This window comes from Phalacrocorax aristotelis, chromosome 2 (assembly GCF_949628215.1).
Source record: "Phalacrocorax aristotelis chromosome 2, bGulAri2.1, whole genome shotgun sequence".
Taxonomy (NCBI): Eukaryota; Metazoa; Chordata; class Aves; order Suliformes; family Phalacrocoracidae; genus Phalacrocorax; species Phalacrocorax aristotelis.
In genome coordinates, this window is record NC_134277.1 from 115,639,777 (window position 1) to 115,657,870 (window position 18,094).

Consider the following 18,094-nt stretch of genomic DNA (forward strand, 5'->3'; position numbering starts at 1 on the left):
CTCCACAGTGCCTAAGCACTAATTTGCAGGGGAAACATGAGTTAGACAAAACCCCAGCTGACGGTACATATTCAAAGGAATTACTGCAATATTTTTGATCGTTGGGAAGGAATTAGGCCTTAAAGGAAGAACAAAAGTCAAAATAAAATTTTATAGAGCTCTTGAACTCTCCTCTCTGCATCAGAGTTTGGCTTGTCTTTTTTATTGCAATATTACACTGAAAGAAGGAATTCTGCTGGCATCAGGGATTCTTTCAGTCTTTTAGCTAAGTTTCCATTAAATTTGCCTCGCACACTTATGTTTATAAAGCCCAAAACTACTTTTAAAACTTTCATTTCCTACATGGTATTTAGATATCCTTTGTGATTTAAAATGCTAAAACTACTAATCAGTGGGTTAAATATGGCAGGCAAAAAAATAACTCAATGGGAGGCAAGATCAACACAGAACAAACCTCCAAACTGGTGGTAAAAATTACATAGTAGGTTGGAGAAACCTGAAACCAAAACATGAATTAAACATCAAGGTCATTAAGGAATAACAACCCGAGCTTTATATTAGTTTGCTTTAGGAAGACATATTAAATTATTGTTAAAAACATAATAAAGCAATCTAATTTCTTATGCATACTTTCTTAAATTAAATGCAAAATACAAAGTTATAATTTTTCCTGCACCAGCCAGTGTTGGATTCGCCTACTGAAGGTGAATGATCTTCCTGTGACTCAGTCCAGTGAGGGAAGCTAGTATGCTGTCAGCTTGAATTTCTGGTAGTTCTCATTCCCTGGTTGGTCTTTTTTTTTAAGTTCCTTGACTAATGCCCACTGTGACTTTCATCTACTTATTTTATCTGTCTCCCAGACAGGGTTTGCCTGTCATTACCTAGGGCCAACACACCCTGGTGAGATGGCACACTTTGTCACTGCTTCTGAAACAGTGGCTCAGGTGCAGAGAGTCCTCACTGTTCCAGTCAGCATCTACTTGAAATTTTGCCTCCTTTTGCAAGGTCTTTACCACATTTTCCACAATGACCTTGTCAGAAAGTGAGATGACAATTTAAAGAAATCTGACCAAGCTGAGAATTAAGGCGAAGCTATCCAAAAGCAAGCTTAAGGCATAGACGCACTTTGCATTTTGAGAGCAGCAGACTGTTGGGAGCAGCAGAGTGGCCTTCATAAGGGGTATTATGGCTGTTCTGCCTGTTTTGCCTCTCTCTTTTTCTGGAGAAGATGGGAAGTGGCTGCTCAAGCCCGGGAAACTCCCCAGAGATTGAGTTCCACTCCTGAGAGTGCTCCACATGCTCGCCTACTACTTAAGGCTCCATCCAGAGATGGTGGTGGGAGCTACTGGCAGGGAAGGAAAGGCATTCCAATAATAGGACATCTGTCCATCCCTTTTGACAGCAAGAGCAACAAAACCTACTTTGGCCACAGGTCTCTACCTGTTCTCCCCTGAGGGGAAACAATTAAAATAAAGGAAAAGGGTTGCCTGATATAGCTAATTCTGCACTTCGCATCAGTTAATCTGGGTAAGTCATCACCAGTTTAGTGTCAAAAATCAATACCTTGTGTATTTGAAAGCAGCCTTCTCTTTCCAGCCTCTCTAAACTAGCATCTTTCAGCTAAGTGTCATGTCAGCCCTCCCAATCCAGTTACATGCTAGAACTAAAAGCTATTACTTTCTGTAGGAGGCAAGCAGCTGGGGACTGAAAGACCTTTTAACAGTGCTCATTAGTGATCTTTCAGCCACAGTCCAGGCAGAGTCTTCCCCACATATCACAGCCAATTGTCAATAATACCCAAAAGGCTTCTGATTAAAGTCCTGCTTCAACAATTTTTTGGGGTGTTCAACAATTTTTGGGTGTGTTCCACACAAAAAAAGTCCATAGGTACAGACCAGCTTCAGTTTTTTAGTGTGGGGTGGGTTTTTTTTTTTGCTTTCTGCAATGAAGATACCATATGCTGTTGTATCTTTAATTCCATCCAATCTCATCTAACTGGCAGTACAGGCTTCTGCATATTGATAGGATTTCTACTATTTTCATTTGCTTTGGACTCTTCAGGGGAATATTTTAACCCAGGTATCCAGTGTTAGATTTCATTTAGCTGTGAAAACATCCTTCTTGTAACAGGATAGTACAAAATCTTAGTTTTACAAACTTCAGATCTGAAGTACAAAGTGGCATTCATTTGAACAGCAAAAGGAATAAACTACATGTTCCTTTCATTATTGACAATATATATTCATTTGCCAGCTCCAAGTGTATCACATAACTGGAGAAAACAGGTGAATATTACACTAAATCTGAATTAACAAGACCCATAGGTGATGTGACGTTGCTAGCCAAAGCACAGGTCTAGCAGAAACACTTGGAATAGGCCTGCTTTTTAAATCCAGATGCTTTCATGAGGTCCTCTCTAAGTGCCCAGAGTGAGCCATGTCCTCCACAGTGACTTTCCATGAACAAAGCAGACCACCACAAACTGAACAGGGACTGCCTAGAGCTAGCCAGAAGGAAAAGCCAGGTATGGTCCCCATGCTCATTGCATGTGATGTGTAGGTGTATACATGCATCAGTGGAGTGTCAGAAGTAACTGAAGGACCTTTGCTGATCTGGGCTCCAGCCCGGAAGACACTTGGGCAGGACAGAGAATCAACTCTGCCTTCATTTAGGAAAAAATGGCATACAGCATTTTGACAAGTAACTTCAAAGGGCAGAAGAACCAGTGGAAAATTAGTGCTATATTGGGGAGGGGGAAATGCAGGAGGTATTGAACAATGGTCCCCCTGAAAAGGGAAAGCCATTATTGTAGCCTGGATCTGGTATTTAGCAACAGATCTACCATCATCTCGAATACAGAAAGCCACGCTCTGACTCTGTCTTTGCACACACAGTAGAGTCTCTGTTTTTCTGGCTTGTTAGCAGTATAGAAAGGAGCAGGCAGGTAATTCACCAAAGGCTGTCTGGTCTCTCTGAAAACGTTGAGATTTTTTTCTGTGCTGTAACTCCATTCACCTCAGTGCAGTTGCACCAGAGATAATCTTGGTCTGCTTTTTCTCCTCTTGGTTTTGGGGAAGCAGTAAAAGCCTGCTGTGTAACTGTGGTACCAAGTCAGAAAAACAAGGGCAAAATTTAATATAGAAGGAGCACTTGGAGGACTACACTTTAAAGGTCTGGGATTCTCGTGGTTGCTTATGAGCAGCAAGAGATCCCCTAAAGTTCCACTTCTAGTAACAAACCAAATCTTTACATAGCAACAACTTCTATGAGGCTCTTTCCTAGCTGCAGATTATCCCACAGACAGAAAGAATTAGCGGTACCCCTACCCCACAGAGGTTTACAGAATTGGCTTCACTATCTCAAGACATGGGAAGCACCTCATTTCTTCTGTTTGAAAAGGGAGCTGGCACAATAACTTGTGTAGCCTCTCCTATGGGTGGTTCAGATCCATTCTGCTCCAAGTGTAGCAACAGGGCTAAACAATCTCATGATGAGAAGAAATTTCTGCCCCTGGTTGTGGCTTGAATGCAAAAGCCTATTAGATAAGGTTTGGTGTGGAAGCTGAAGGCTGCGTCTAACCTTGCAAGCATTTCACATTTTTGCCGCTGGAAGCCACCCCAGGCTCTTTATTTGTTGCTCTGCTTTTTCCCTTTCCATATCAATTCCATCAAATAATCAGATTGTCTCTGTGGCAAGAAAATGACTCAGACATTACAAAATAAAGAGCACATCAGCCGTAAATCTGCAGCTGCTGAATGACCATCCTTTCAATCTTAATGAGGCAGAATGGTTTCAAGACCATTTTAAGTGATCTGTACCATTATCAAGATGTTTAAAAGTTGATCCCCAAAACATTTACTAAGTGTATCTTAAAATCGCTATCTCAGTCCGAAGTTGCTATCCAGGTGGCCGTTTTTAATGATTAAAAGGCACAGGAACAACAAATGTTCTTTTAAGGAGAAATGGCTCATAGCAAAATAAAAGGAAGTGTTCTCTCATGCATCTAAGCCTTTAGCAGTCTGTCTTTGCCACACACCACTGTGCTTGGAGCATGGAAATACTGTTAAAAGAAAAGGACTTGATTCATGAGGAAAACCCACAAAGAGGGATTTCCTCATTCAGGAGGGGGATTGCTCATGGGCAAAGAGAAGTTTGGGGACTGTTGGCAGACTGAAGAACTGCAAGAATATTGGGTTCTCCCAGCAGATAGGAGCTCATCCTTCCAACGTTTCACAGAGCAACAGCAGAGTGTAGTGGCAGGCAAGGCAATTTTAAGGTAGTTTCATTTTTTGTTTGATAGTAGTGGTGGTTTTTTGGTTTGCTTTATTGTTCACTAGACATTTTTCATAATTTCACTTTTTTTCTTTCCTTAACATACTGTTCTCTTTCCCCTAGTTGTAGAAAAAATGGACAATGTGACAGGTGGCCTGGAAACGTCCCACAGAAGATATACAGAAAAGCTCACAGAGGTGGAGAGTGACCTGAAGAAATTAGGTAATCTACACGCAAGCAAAGCCCCTTTTTATTATGGCTTTGGGGTGTTCTCCTGGCAGATAGCATCAGGAAATTTGTCTGAAAAATCTCTGGCTATGACAAGATTCAGCTCTTCTATTCCAATTTCTCAAGTACTTGGGAAAGCACTTAAACATAGTTAAGACCAGCTCTACTTAGGACAGCATTTTAAGCATACTTCAATATTTACAGTTCCCACCGAAGTCACTCTGAAATCATATATACTAAAATAAACAGACACTTAAGGGTTGTCCTCAGGAGAGAGTATTCTCTGAGGTAGAGATGTAAAACATAGCAGAAACTGTTCCACAGCACACAAGATTCTACATAAAATGAAAATCTGTCACTCAGTCATCTTGATGCTGTTTTAGCAATTAAGATTCAAAGCTGAAGGCCACTTTAAGGGGTGCACAAATAATCAGCTGTTCAAAACTCTTATGTCTGAGGCAAGTTGATTACTTCCATAAAATGTTTCTTAATCATCTCAGGGAATACAGGACACAAGGTTATTATGAGTTCAGGTCTCCCAAGTGCTATCAAAGTTCTCAGTTTGCACAAAGATGTAAAAAGTTCATGGATAAGGATTCTACTCACTAAGTGTACACTTCTACCTTTCTTCCTTGTCTGGAAAGGTAGCAGAGGTGTTTATTATCAAATTTTATATACATAGGCTTATCATTCATATAATTAGCTTTTATATAAATATTAATATATGCATTTGCTTCTTGAAATAAATTTTGCTTAGCATCAAAAACCATGTATTGAGACTTATATTTCTTGGAAAAAGGACTTTTTTTGCAGCTTGATCATAATTTTTTAGAACCTTTTCCCCTCAAAAAAATAGCTGGATTCTGAAGTATCTGCACACTGCATTTAGTACAAAGGCATGAGGAAATTCAGTTTCATGTACTTTTACTGATACATATACAGAAGCAAATGTTACACCTTAAAGCACATGCAACCTTTTGGGTTATATTTGGGTTATTATATTATGCTGATTAAATTTTCACAACTTGGAGCACCTTTGATTCATTCATGCCCACGCATTTTTACATGCTGCTGGATGGATGGCCAGTGAGATGATCAGGACCATCAGTTCCCATTTAAGTGGACTTGCCATGGAGGAAGTTAAACAAGTTATGGGGCAATGTGTGTGGGAGGCATAAAGGTAAGAGAACTGCTGAAGGGCCAGAAGGATAACAGCATGTGGTGAATGAAAGACAGACCTTCAGGGATTAGCTGTGTGTGGACCTGGCAGTTGTCAGAGCTGTGTGAGGAAAACGATATAATTTGAGCTATAATCAAGAGGTAAACAGAGAGTCATAGCTGAGAAGATCTTGGAGTGAGACAAGTGGCAGGGAGAGGAACTGTGCTCAGGAAGATGTCCATCCACAAAAGACTCCATAAACACTTCAGATTGAAGTCTCGCAAGACACCATTTCATGTTCATCATCATGACTCATCCAGACATCCCAGAAAAAAAGCTCCATACGCAGCTGTATTCAGTGTAGTTTATGAAAACCGTTCTGACCTCTCTTGGAGTTGTCTGAAATTATGGACTTCAGACTGCATAATTCGTAAATATAGCTACATTTAGATGAGGACAAAAATATATGGACTGTGCAGGAGAGGGAAGTGATTGAGGTCAAGAAAGGGAATCTTCCCCAAAAGCGTTGACTTATTTCCTTGGTTTCTATGTCCTGGCTAATGAGCTGGGCAGCCTCAAAAGCTTAATCATACTCAGGCAAGCTCCCAGAAGTATATTGTAGGGCAGCATAAGCACAAGCAGAGATGTTCCTCTAAGATTAAAGGTTTTGTCTTCCTGAAACAAAGAACATGAGGAAACAATAACAGCAAAATAAGTGTCATTAAAAGCAATAGAAGTATTTTAGAGAAGAAACAGAAATACATCATATCCTGTCATATCTGGAGTAGCCTGCTGGCAAAGCTTTTGTCTCTAACCCAGATTGTTTTAAAATAGGTATTAGAACATTTAAAAAACTAAACACAAGGTTTTAAAGAATGAAACAATATGTACTAAATCACAGTGAAGATATTCCACCTGCCAGGAGAAAGACAAAGAAAATATGAATAGCTAAAATGTACCTCTGAGCTTTCAGCAATAGCCAGTTGTAACTTCAAAACATAAACTTACTGATATCTCTTTAGTATTTTGAATTCTGCTTACCGTTCACTTTTGATTGAGATACAAGCACTACTTAACTCTGTATATTCATCAGTTTCTAACAGTAGTTTTCCCTGTATATAACAACAGAATCACCATTTTGTCCTCCTCAACAAGACACAAGGTCTTCATCTCTTTGATTTTTCCTCTGCCTAGTGGCAAAACTCTCCTTAATGGTTTCTCTTTTCTGGAATAGATAGGAGTTCTATTGACAGAACATTTTGGCAACCTGAATGTACTTAAAATAGACTGTGGTTTTTTATACTGTGTTTTAAAAAATTCATCCTAAAGCCTTTCAATCTTTTTCCTGTACAACAGATGACCAGGCTGGACAAAAAGCCATGAATACTAACACTGAACTGTCTAGCTTCAGATCTGACATTCTCACTCTTCGTCAGCAGCTTCATGACATTGCAGAGAAAACTACCAGAAACAAAGATACACTGGAGAAGCTGCAAGAGTCTGGAAATGTATTGGATGATAGGCAGAGCCAAATGAAAAGTGCCTTAGATAGTAACTCTTTCATGATCATCAGTGTCAATAAGACTCTTCAGGCATATACAGGTTATATCAACAATCTTCAACAAGACACAAGTAATATTCAAACAAACTTGCAAAACCAAGTGCATTCTCATAATGTGGTCATCATGAACCTGAACAACTTAAACCTGACACAAATACAGCAAAGAAATCTTATCAGTGTCCTGCAGAAGTCAATGGAAGATACAAGCTTGGCTATTCTAAGAATCAAGAATGACTTTCAAAATCTGCAGCAGGTCATCCTTCAAGCCCGGAAGGACACTGACTGGCTTAAGGAGAAAGTACAAAATTTACAGACTTTGGCCGCCAACAACTCAGCATTGGCAAAAGCTAACAATGATACACTTGAAGACATGAACAATCAGCTCAGCTCCTTCAGTGGGCAAATGGAGAATATCACTACAGTTGCCCAAGCCAATGAACAAAATCTAAAGGATCTCCAGGAACAGCATAAAGAATACGAAAACAGAACTTCTGCCAAATTCAACCAGCTAGAAGAGAGGTTCCAGGTCTTTGAAACGGATATAGTCAATATCATTAGCAACATCAGCTACACTGCTCATCATCTACGGACACTGACTAGCAATCTCAATGAGGTCAGGACAACTTGTACAGACACCTTAAGTAAACATTCAGATGAGCTGATTTTTATGAACAGCACACTAGCCAATATTCGCTTAGACTCTGCATCTCTTAAGATGCAACAGGATTTGATGAGGTCAAGGTTAGATGTTGAAGTTGCCAATTTGTCGGTAATCATGGAGGAAATGAAGCTGGTAGATTCCAAACATGGCCAGCTCATCAAGAACTTCACTATCCTACAAGGTATGCAGCTTCTCTGATGATGACCATAATGGTCTGTGCTGAATTCCTGCTTGCATTATTTCTTTATTTCTGTGAAAGTAAGTTAGTGCATGATGGTACAGTTTTCCATTATCTAATCAAAAATTTTGGAAATGTAAATGTAGCTTGAGTATTCCGTACTAATTTTCCTATGCCTTCTCTACATACCTAGAATGGGGATGTTATGAAAGAAGGTTCTGACTTAGCAAATTTTTATTCTGAGTGACTGACTGGATCTGCTTTTGATTTAGTTTCTAAAATAAGCTAGTGAAGGTGTGGAACCTCAAGAAACCAATCCCTGCTAAGGAGGAAATGGCTAAAAAATATACGTTGGACTATTCCCAGAAAGGTCCACCCTTGCTGAAAAACAAGTTGCTATTTCACTTTAAGCCAGTTGTTAGTCTGCCAGAAAACATCCTACTTTGCTTAGTTTTTAATCCTGGGATATTTTATTTTCTCCAGAAATAAACAGCATCAAGTTTAGGAGGTTTCTCCCAGCCAAGTGTTATCCCAAATGAAAAGAACACTCGTATTTCCAACCTGATGTGAACCAGTCAGGCCTAAAACTCTATAATCACAAATATAAATCCATTGCTCCAAATAAACTAAGGCTGAATTAGAGCCAAGATTATATGTCAGTAACCTTAACCTTTCTCATTTCAACCAGGTCTAAATTGCTTCAGTTTAGGAATTTATCTCTGGAGGAGTTTAAATTATGTAGATTGGGGGGGTGGGGGGAGGGGTGGGGGGGACACGACCTTGGCAAGGCATTTGCTCATCCATGATCAGAATCCAAAATTATTTTGTTTATCGCTGTCACAATATTACCATTTCCTGTCATGGGTATTGTTCTCTTTCCTGTTATAGTCAGCCAGTTAGCAACTAGTACTTCTGGTCTTTCCCACAGTTGGCCTATTGCTTGCTATCCATCATTTTGTCTCTTTTTGATAACCCATTATTGACAGAGCAGCAAATAGGGTCATTGCAGGAGAGACTCCTATAGCCTAAGAGCGGACACATGGGGCTAGACGGAAAAGGGAGTGTAGTAAATTAAGGGAATGGGAGCATCAACACACAAGACCGCATGCATCAACAGCACAGAGTGTGTCTTGCAGGGACTGCCACATCGGCTGACCTGAGGCATGGTGTCACTATCCAGTTCACAGGACAAGGTGTACCAGATTATCTTCCTCTGTATCCTGTATTTCATGGAGGCTGAAAAAAGAGCAATGGTATATAGTGCCTGAGAAGCAGACATACTTTTACAAGCTCTGCTCGAAGTAGCTGTTAGCCTGGTTTTCACAGTGCTGAATATTCAGCATTGCTTGTCTGAGGTATATTAAACAAAGACCCCACGTGGGATTTTTCTTTTGTTTTCTGTCTGTATCCCCACTCTGCATGCTTACATTGTTTCAGGCCCTCCTGGTCCAAGGGGACCTAAAGGTGACAGAGGCCCTCAAGGTCCTCTTGGCCCTGCTGGCCTAAAAGGACAAAAAGGAGAGAAAGGAGAGCCCGGGCCACCAGGACCTGCAGGGGAAAAGGGCCCACCTGGGCCAACTGGGCCACCAGGAGAAAAAGGAGGGAAAGGTTCAAGAGGATCGCCTGGCTCCAAAGGTCAAAGAGGTTCTCCTGGCAAGACGGGTCTGCCTGGACCAAGCGGAGACCCAGGCCCACCAGGTCCACAAGGCAAAGATGGTCCACCTGGGCCACAAGGTCCACCAGGGTTTCAAGGCTTGCAAGGAACTGTGGGAGAGCCAGGGGTACCAGGACCTCGAGGACTACCTGGGCTACCTGGAATCCCTGGGCTGCCTGGACCAAAGGGCCCACCTGGCCCACCAGGGCCACCAGGTCCAGGGATGCCAATGGCACTACAAAGTGAACCTACATCAGTGCCCGAGGCTAATGGTAAGCTCTCAACACACCGCGTGCATCTTTTACTGAGATATAAATATATGTAGCAGAGGGTGCTCACCACTTAGTTATTGGTTCAAATAACCTCTGTTACCTTAGACTAAATCTCTGGGATTTATCACAAAGAGTTAAATGAAGTGATACCTGTTGGTCTTCCTCCTGATGATCTGAAACTGATTTAAGTTAATGTTTATGGCTAAAGAAAAGGCGGCAGTATTATGAGTAATAAATAATCCCCTTGACCACACAGTATAGCCTTGATTTCACGGAGTCAGGATCCTAATAGTAAATAGTAAATAGTCAATCCTAATAAGTAAATTCCCAAACTGTATGTAAGTTCTTTAGGTGGCAGGGTGCTGTAGATGAGTATGGGATCCTCCACTTATTATCGGTCCTTTGCAGAAAATTACCACTGACACATTGAGTTATCAGCATCTGGCTTAACACAAAAAATTCGCATCACAGGTTGTTCTCCTCATTGGAAGAACTATACAGAAAAGTGCTACTACTTTTCAATTGAAAGAGAAATTTTTGAAGAGGCAAAGTTATTCTGTGAAGAAAAGGCATCAAGCTTGGTTATCATAAACAACAAAGAGGAGCAGGTAATTACCTTCTCTTTCTGTTTTTCAAGGAGAGAGTTTGACGTTATTTAACATGTGGAAGCCACAAGGCAAGTGGGAAGCTGAGAACATCATGAATTCATATAGTGAAGTAGACACAGTGATTGACTCCAGTTAGCATTTTGTCCACCCTCTGCCTGCTCAGCAGCTTCTCCAGGTGCAGAAGGAAAGTGTGAGCAGAGCTGGTGCTGTCCCTAGAGGTGGTGGGCACAGAGCAGTCAGAAAGGCTAGCAAGAATTGTAGGAGTTTTGAACCTTTAAAGATGGAGTCCATTATGCCTTGCATATTATACAAAATGTATTTTTTGCAGTGAATATAATCTAATTTTAAATCATCTGATTTAACACATGCAGTGTAAGACTACTGTGACCCAAAAGTATTTTTAATCTACCTGTGAATCTATACTTTTACTACTGTCAACATAATTATTTGTTGGCTACATAGCAGAGGGGACATCAAGATACAACTGCTTCCTTTCTGGGTTTTTTTTCAGTTTGTATCTATAAGATGTTGGCTGTGACTTTATGTTAACCTAATTTTTATGCCTAGCTCTCTACCTCACATGCAAACACTGCGATGGATTCTAGTGTGGGCGAGGGGCCACAAGGTGAACTCCTGAAACATATCTTCAGCTTAGAAAAATTTCTCTGGACCTTCCTATTCTGATAACAAAAATGCTCATGAAAACAGAGTAGCTTATTGGCTCCAAGGAGGGTTGTGTTTCCGTGTTATGGACTAAGATCTTTCTTCCACAGCAATGGATAAAAAGGCAGATTTTTGGGAAAGGCAGCTTCTGGATTGGACTAACGGATTCAGAGAAGGAAAATGAATGGAGATGGCTGGATGGATCCTTACCAGTTTACTCGTACGTAAATAAAAAACAATGGTGTTTATTTTGTGCAGATGGTACCATTCTTGCTGACACTTCTAAAAGCAACATCTAGAAATTATCCAACCGATCCAGAGGGTTGTAGACGCCAGTGAAACAATTCGTTACTGAGGGTGATGTTGAACTTCTTTTTTTCTCTCTCCCTTCTCCATGCGCAAGGCTTTCTTTCCTTGCCAGGAAGAAAACTTAATGTTGAATGAGAGAATCACAGAACTACATAGCACAGTGTTTCTTGCCAAAACATTTGCTCCTGACTTTTATTACAAAGTTGAGATGGAAAGCACAGACAGTTTTGCTGTCTTGGTTTGAATTTTCCTTATTTGCATTACAACTGGCTATAAATAGAGTGCTTGCTCTGATAAAAAAAATGACCAGCCTTTAGATAAAACCCAAATCCAAGTGGAAAGCATTAAACATAAGGAAAAAGCATGAAATGAGGGTGTCTAAGCTTTGGCCAGCTGAGAACTGAATTGGCAGCTCTCCAGGAACCCTAGGGCTACACCTAATTTGTCCTAAATAGAACAGATTCCAACCACCCAAATTTTTAATACTGAGGAGTGGACTAAAGAGTTTATAGAGCTGAGCATGCTGTGCTCCAGAAAAACAGGCTACAGTCAGTCAGATGTTATGAAATGATTAGCTGTGATCTCATTGGTGTTCATTTTTATGAGAAACATGGAAAAAGTCAGATGTATTTCAAATGAGCCATAATATTTTTCCCTTTTTCTCCCTGCCCATTTTCATCTTTCTTTCTCTTTATGGCAGCACTGTGACTGATTGCCACTTTAGCCACTGCTTTCAATAGGTTTCCACTACACCATGGTTTTAGGTGCCCTGTCATAACCTCAGGGCTGTCAGTTACTGATTTCCAAAATCCTTACTCCTGGAAGGCTGTGTGTTCTCCAGGTGTCTGGTCAGACGCTCTGTGTCAGGCAGACGTGTTTTTTAGCTGAGCATGGACCATATCAGCCAGCAATCACAAGCTCCTTTCAAAAACCTGTTTCTTCAGGAAAATGGAGCTTTTAAGTCTGGAGGTTGGAGGCGTTTCTCACTTGTTAAACAAAAACAAGGATGAAGAAACACTTGCTGCAAGCTTTTTACATGCTGTGTTAAGTTTCACCATCAAACCTAATGATCTGAAAAGATACATGTGTGTATATATACTTTGTACATTCCTTGTAGGTCCAAAAATTCGCTTCCCATCCAAATAAGGGTCTGAAAAACAGATAAATCTTTGCTGTGCCTCCTGAGAGGCCTGCCTTGGTGCGGTCAAAGGGCTGAGCGCCTTCACAGTGAGCCATGGCAGGGTGCTGCCATGCTGGGTAACACTTGTGAGCCTGCGGCTCTTCTCATTCCATCTGCCGGCAGGAACGCAGTGCGCAGGCTTTGCAAGATTGGACCAAGGCACATGGAGCATGGAACACTCCCACTGTATGTGCATGTATATTCAGAAACTAAAATAAAGTTCATCGGTCTAATTTTAGGTCTCTGCGTTTTGGCAGCCTGAGGCCGAATAGATTCCCTTCTCTGTAATACATCTGTTTTCCATTTTCAGCAAGAGTCATGTATTGTTTGTTTCAACGTGTATTTCCCGTTCAGAACAGATCTCATGATGTTTTTGTTAATTTCTTGTGAAAAACTGTCATGTGTGCTGTGTTGTGCAATCATATCTCTTGCTTTTTGGGGGAAAGAAACTGGAAAACTGGGCAACCTGATAACTGGAGCCATGGGCATGGGCCAGGGGAAGATTGCGCCGGATTAATCTATGCTGGGCTCTGGAATGACTTCTACTGTGAAGATGTTAACAATTTCATTTGTGAAAAAGACATGGACAAAGGTAAGCAAGGCACTTGGTTTGATTATTTCACTCTACCCCTTGCAGGCAAAAATCAAGTAAGTTTTCCACAACTAGGGGGGAGAAAATCCGGGCATAAGACTAGATGCCGTGATCGTGCCTTGTTGAAGAAGAGGGGGAATCATGCTTGGAGCACTTCTGCTGAGAGCCAGCCCAATATGGGCTTTTCTAATGCTCTGCAGGATGTGGATGCTGGATTTATTGCAATAAATCTCATGCCCTTGTGCTTTTACATGACAAGAAAAGAGCAGCCTTCAAGCTGGCTGTAGGCATAGATGCTCTGCATCTTTACCATCTCCTGTAGACTTCCAATGTGCCTAAAATTTCAAGTGTGATTTGGGACGCGTGCTCCAGACCATGGCCACGCTAGAAGCTGGTTTTATAGATTCAATGGCCATGCATAGGGGAAGGCTGGCCTTAGGATGGCTCAGGGACCATCCTTTGAAAACCAAAAGGACTCTGTTTTGAGAGTTTGTGCAACAGGAGGCACTTGGTGACCGCTAAGGAGGTCTTAAAATTCCCACTGCTGCCAGGAGATGTCCCATAGGGCTAAGAGGCTGGGTCTACAGGCCATAAGCAACTCATCTGTTGCAGCTGGAGTGAAGGACTCATAAACTCCCAGTGTGGCCAACCAGTTACCCAGGTGATTGCCATGGGGCATCTCTTCCTGGTTACACAGGCATTTCTGCAAAGGCAGAGGGCGGTGATTCACATGGATGCTTAGAGCCCAGCCCCATCATCACAAAGCTAGGTGGTATTTGTGTTCATGGTGGGGCTCTGCCCAGAACATTTTCTCCTCCATACAACCTAGTTAAACCTTGCTTTGCCAGGGCTGCCTGGCTGCTCCAGCTGTGAATGTGTAGGCTGAATTTCAGTGACGGCAGATGGAAATGTCAGCTAGAGGCAAAATAACATCCCATCCACAAAAAAATGCCCCCCTAAAACAAAGCAAAACAAAGTGCTGAATAAGCTTTCTGTGTGTATAACTCTGGGTGTCCAGCGTGAAGGCCATGTGTAAGTAGCAATGTAATTTGCCCTCATTTTCCTACATATATTTGTTATTTTAGGAAAACTTCATGGTTTACAAATATTTATCCTCCAGGACTTACTGGATCTAAATATGAGTCCATTTAAAGTTTTAACATACCTTGATCTCTTTAAGTTTTCTTTTTGGAAATACATTTAATCTTTGCAGGCTTTTAAAATTATTTTTTTTCTCATACTATAGGGCAAGCATTTGGAGTGTAATAGGCTGTGACTTTGCAGTTACCTACATATTATGGAAATTTACTTAAAGAAGAAAATCCTCAGAAAAAACAAGCACTGAAAACTGGTTTAAATGCATAAAGGAATTCAGCAGCAACTCTTCTCCAGCATCCTGCAATTATTTGAGGCCTATCAACCCACAGCATCAGGAAATACCATTGGACTTATTCTGTTATAGATTTTCTTCCCAACCAGTAACCACATACATAAGCAACTTGTGTCTTCTGAGAAAAGACATTCTGTCAATCTGAGTAAGACTGTTGGCCACTCATATAGAAAAACATATAAAGCAACTGTGTAAACAGTATGTTTCATTTGCTAAAATCCCAAATGTAGGAAAATTATACAGATACACAAATATATAGATTTTATATAAATATATATATATAGTCCAACTCTTATCAATAATATGGAATATACTTTTAAGAGCTTTTAAAACTTTGTATTTTTGTACAAAATATTTGCTTTTTACAATTGTTCTCTTTTTTTACTGACGTTTTTTACAAATATAGTGCACAGGGGCCAAAGAAAACAATAAAGGTACTAATAATTCATTAAGGTTTGCTGTCAGGCCTAGCTCAGCTATAGAGAAATATTTTTCCAGTTAGAAATATTTGTACTTTCCCAGATGATTTGTTCTGGTTAAATAACTTTTAAAAGCAGATTTTAGGTAGTGTTTTCTTTATTATATGCAGTCCAGTCTGCGTGTGTAACAATTAAGTTGACTAAGGACTAGATACTCGTTATAGCTCTGATCACAGCCAGTGTTCCATCAGGGTACTATGCAAAGACCATGTTAATAAAAGCTTTTCCTTCCTTCCTTCCCTCCTGCTTACCTGCCTGCCTTCCTTCTTTCCAGCCTGCCTGCTTTCCTGCCCTCCTGCCTTCCTTCTGCTCATGAGAAAAGGCCACAGAAGTAAACCTCCGAGTTTTTAAAATGACTCTGAAATGTTTTCATTTCTTCTCCATTCTTGTGAGGAATTCTACCCCAGTAGGTGCTACCCACGTTGCAAGGCAGATGAAGGATTTTATGAAAACAGAAACAAAGGAGCTGCACACACTGAAATATGTTTCTTTTTAAGAGAGATTTCAAAACTTGGTAAGAAAAACATGCTATACTCAGAAGAGTCTAATCAACTTGCACTTCTCCAAAGTGCTTTGTAAATCGATCTCTCTGTTTTCTTGGACCAGTACTTCTCTCCCAAACAAACTAGGAAATAAAATATGCTTCAAAACAGAAAGCAGTGTGGCTGATCAGATGATATCATCACCCAGCCAGTTTCCTCCACAGTCCCATGAGCTGTTGTCTAGGCAGTAGTGCTGCTTATCAGGAATTTTAAAAATTAGCAACCAGTTAAATTTCATTAGCAGAAATCATGGTTTCAGTTCCCAATTTTTATACTCTGAATGGCCACACACTATACCATGAAGGAAGTTGGTTTGCCTCCTTGGGAAGGAGGGTTGTTTCTCTGTTGCCTTCTGACCTGCAGTTTACCTTGGCTGAATGCAGATAAGTTTGTTGAAATACTCCAGCTCTGTTGGAAAGAGGCAAGATTTTGTACTTCAGATTTTCAAATATTGCTCCTAAGACCAATCAGTTAAAACTTGCTGCTTTCCTACATCCCACACTCCCTCCAGTGTTCATTCGGGGGTGTGGCTTTTTAATTTAACTATAATTTGCTTAAAGAAAATACACAAAATGTTACTTTTGGGACTCTGTCCTGTGGTATGTATTAGATATGAGACAGGAACAGCATGAAAATCGCATGTGTTTAATTAAAAGCGAAAGGTCTGTGTGTTGCAGCTGCAGAAACCACGTGTCGCCATCTTGGAGGCAGAGCTTTTCTCCAGACATTTTGGATTTCCTGAGACTTTTCCTTTGGCTTTTTCCTTAGGTTTTGAATACAACAGGATTCTGCCGTACACACCCTCTCATGCTGTACCTAGGTGTTGTGTGTAGATACACACTGTAGTGTTTACATATATATTTACAAAGTGTCTGTGGAGATAATGTTAAACTGCTATTTTTGGAGAATGAGGCAGAAAACTACTACTTTGTATGCCCAGAGAGCCTCACAAACCCTGGTGAGTGGAGCTTTGCAGAGTCACACTGAGTTAGAAGCACAGCTAACTTTGTTTTGAATTATGGCTTATTTAGGAGAAATAAGCCCATTCTGAGCATCTGCTACATTAAATGATGTTCTTCCTGCTTTTTCCTGATGTGATAGACTTCTGTCCACAAAAGAAATTCATGAGAAACCTCTGTGTAAGCCCCAGCTGTACTGTTTCCTTGCCCTGATTTCATCCTTCTCTTCCTTCAGTAATAGAGTGATGGTACATATAACGATGAGATGAGCCAAAAGTCATCTAGTTTCCTCCACTCCCTCTAAAGAGGTTTTCCGTGCAGCGGTGATCAATAGATATAACTGCACTTAATGCCTGCACAAGGTTACAGAAATGGTGTTTTTCAGTGATAGCTGCTTAGCTCGTTGAAAACTAGCACAGCAGCTATGCTAAACTTCGGGCATTGAACTAGGACAGCTTAAGGATGCAGCGCGTTTATGAATTAAATAGTCATTTCAAGTGAATTTCAGTGCCGGGTTGTAATTCTCTATAATAATGCTTTAAACTTCCACCTTTAACTGAGAAGCGGAATGTGCCTGGGCTCAAGCTCTCTGTTCACACGTTTGAAGGAAAGACTGTAGCTGTTAGTCAATACTGGCTGGAGAGGGATGCTGCAGTTGCATGCTTGGTGTGTTCAGTCATCCTTAAAATCTGGCCTGAGCAGCCAGGTGGGCTGAGACAGACTATCTTTCTGACCCAGTATTCCTGCAGGAGGGAAATGGAGGTGTCAAATGGCAACAAAGATTGAAATCACTGGGAGGATTGGGAGAGTGTTAAGACAGCTCAGGAACTCGTCACAGAAAGGAGATTGGCAAGGGATGCAAGCAGGACACCAGAGAGGGCCAAGAAATTGTCATGAAAGTCAGAGCTGCCACACAGGGTCTGGAAAACATCCCCATTAGATCTGCTTTCTGTATGATTTGAGTGATAACGCAGGTTGTATGGAAAGTTTTAAGTGATAGGAAATCATTTTGTCCCAGCTTGAGTTTTGGCTTTCCTTATGCACAAATACTGTAACTTGGCATATTGAGTACACATTTCCATCATTCTTTTTCTTGTTTTACATCAAACTAAATGCAAGTTCATATACCCTGGCAAGCACTGGGACTGTTGCAGGAAGGGGAGGGGAAGGCAGAGAGAGTGCAAAGTCATTGCAATTTACATCCAGCACTGGATTTCTTAATGTCATTTCTGAATTCTTTCATTAATTTATTTGGAAACACCTTCAGCTGATTAGAGCATATAAATCTGAAACTCTCATCCCCTTTGATGTCTATAAATAATAACTGCAAATGTTCCAATAAAGGAAGCACTAAGCTGAGACATGGAAGTCAATGTTGTTTTTTCTG

General features: G+C 40.8%; 1 protein-coding gene across 1 annotated transcript in view; it reads left to right on the forward strand.

Moving 5' to 3' along the window:
* The window catches only part of COLEC12 (collectin subfamily member 12), a 98,224-nt gene extending 83,304 nt beyond the window's left edge, over positions 1-14,920 (forward strand). Inside the window, exons 4-10 of the mRNA XM_075084782.1 lie at positions 4,396-4,494; positions 7,016-8,062; positions 9,497-9,985; positions 10,457-10,593; positions 11,367-11,476; positions 13,192-13,337; positions 14,584-14,920. Coding sequence (XP_074940883.1) covers positions 4,396-4,494; positions 7,016-8,062; positions 9,497-9,985; positions 10,457-10,593; positions 11,367-11,476; positions 13,192-13,337; positions 14,584-14,603 — 2,048 coding nt within the window. The 3' untranslated portion in view covers positions 14,604-14,920. The remainder of the gene's footprint in view (positions 1-4,395; positions 4,495-7,015; positions 8,063-9,496; positions 9,986-10,456; positions 10,594-11,366; positions 11,477-13,191; positions 13,338-14,583) is intronic.
* The last annotated feature ends 3,174 nt before the right edge of the window (positions 14,921-18,094 follow it).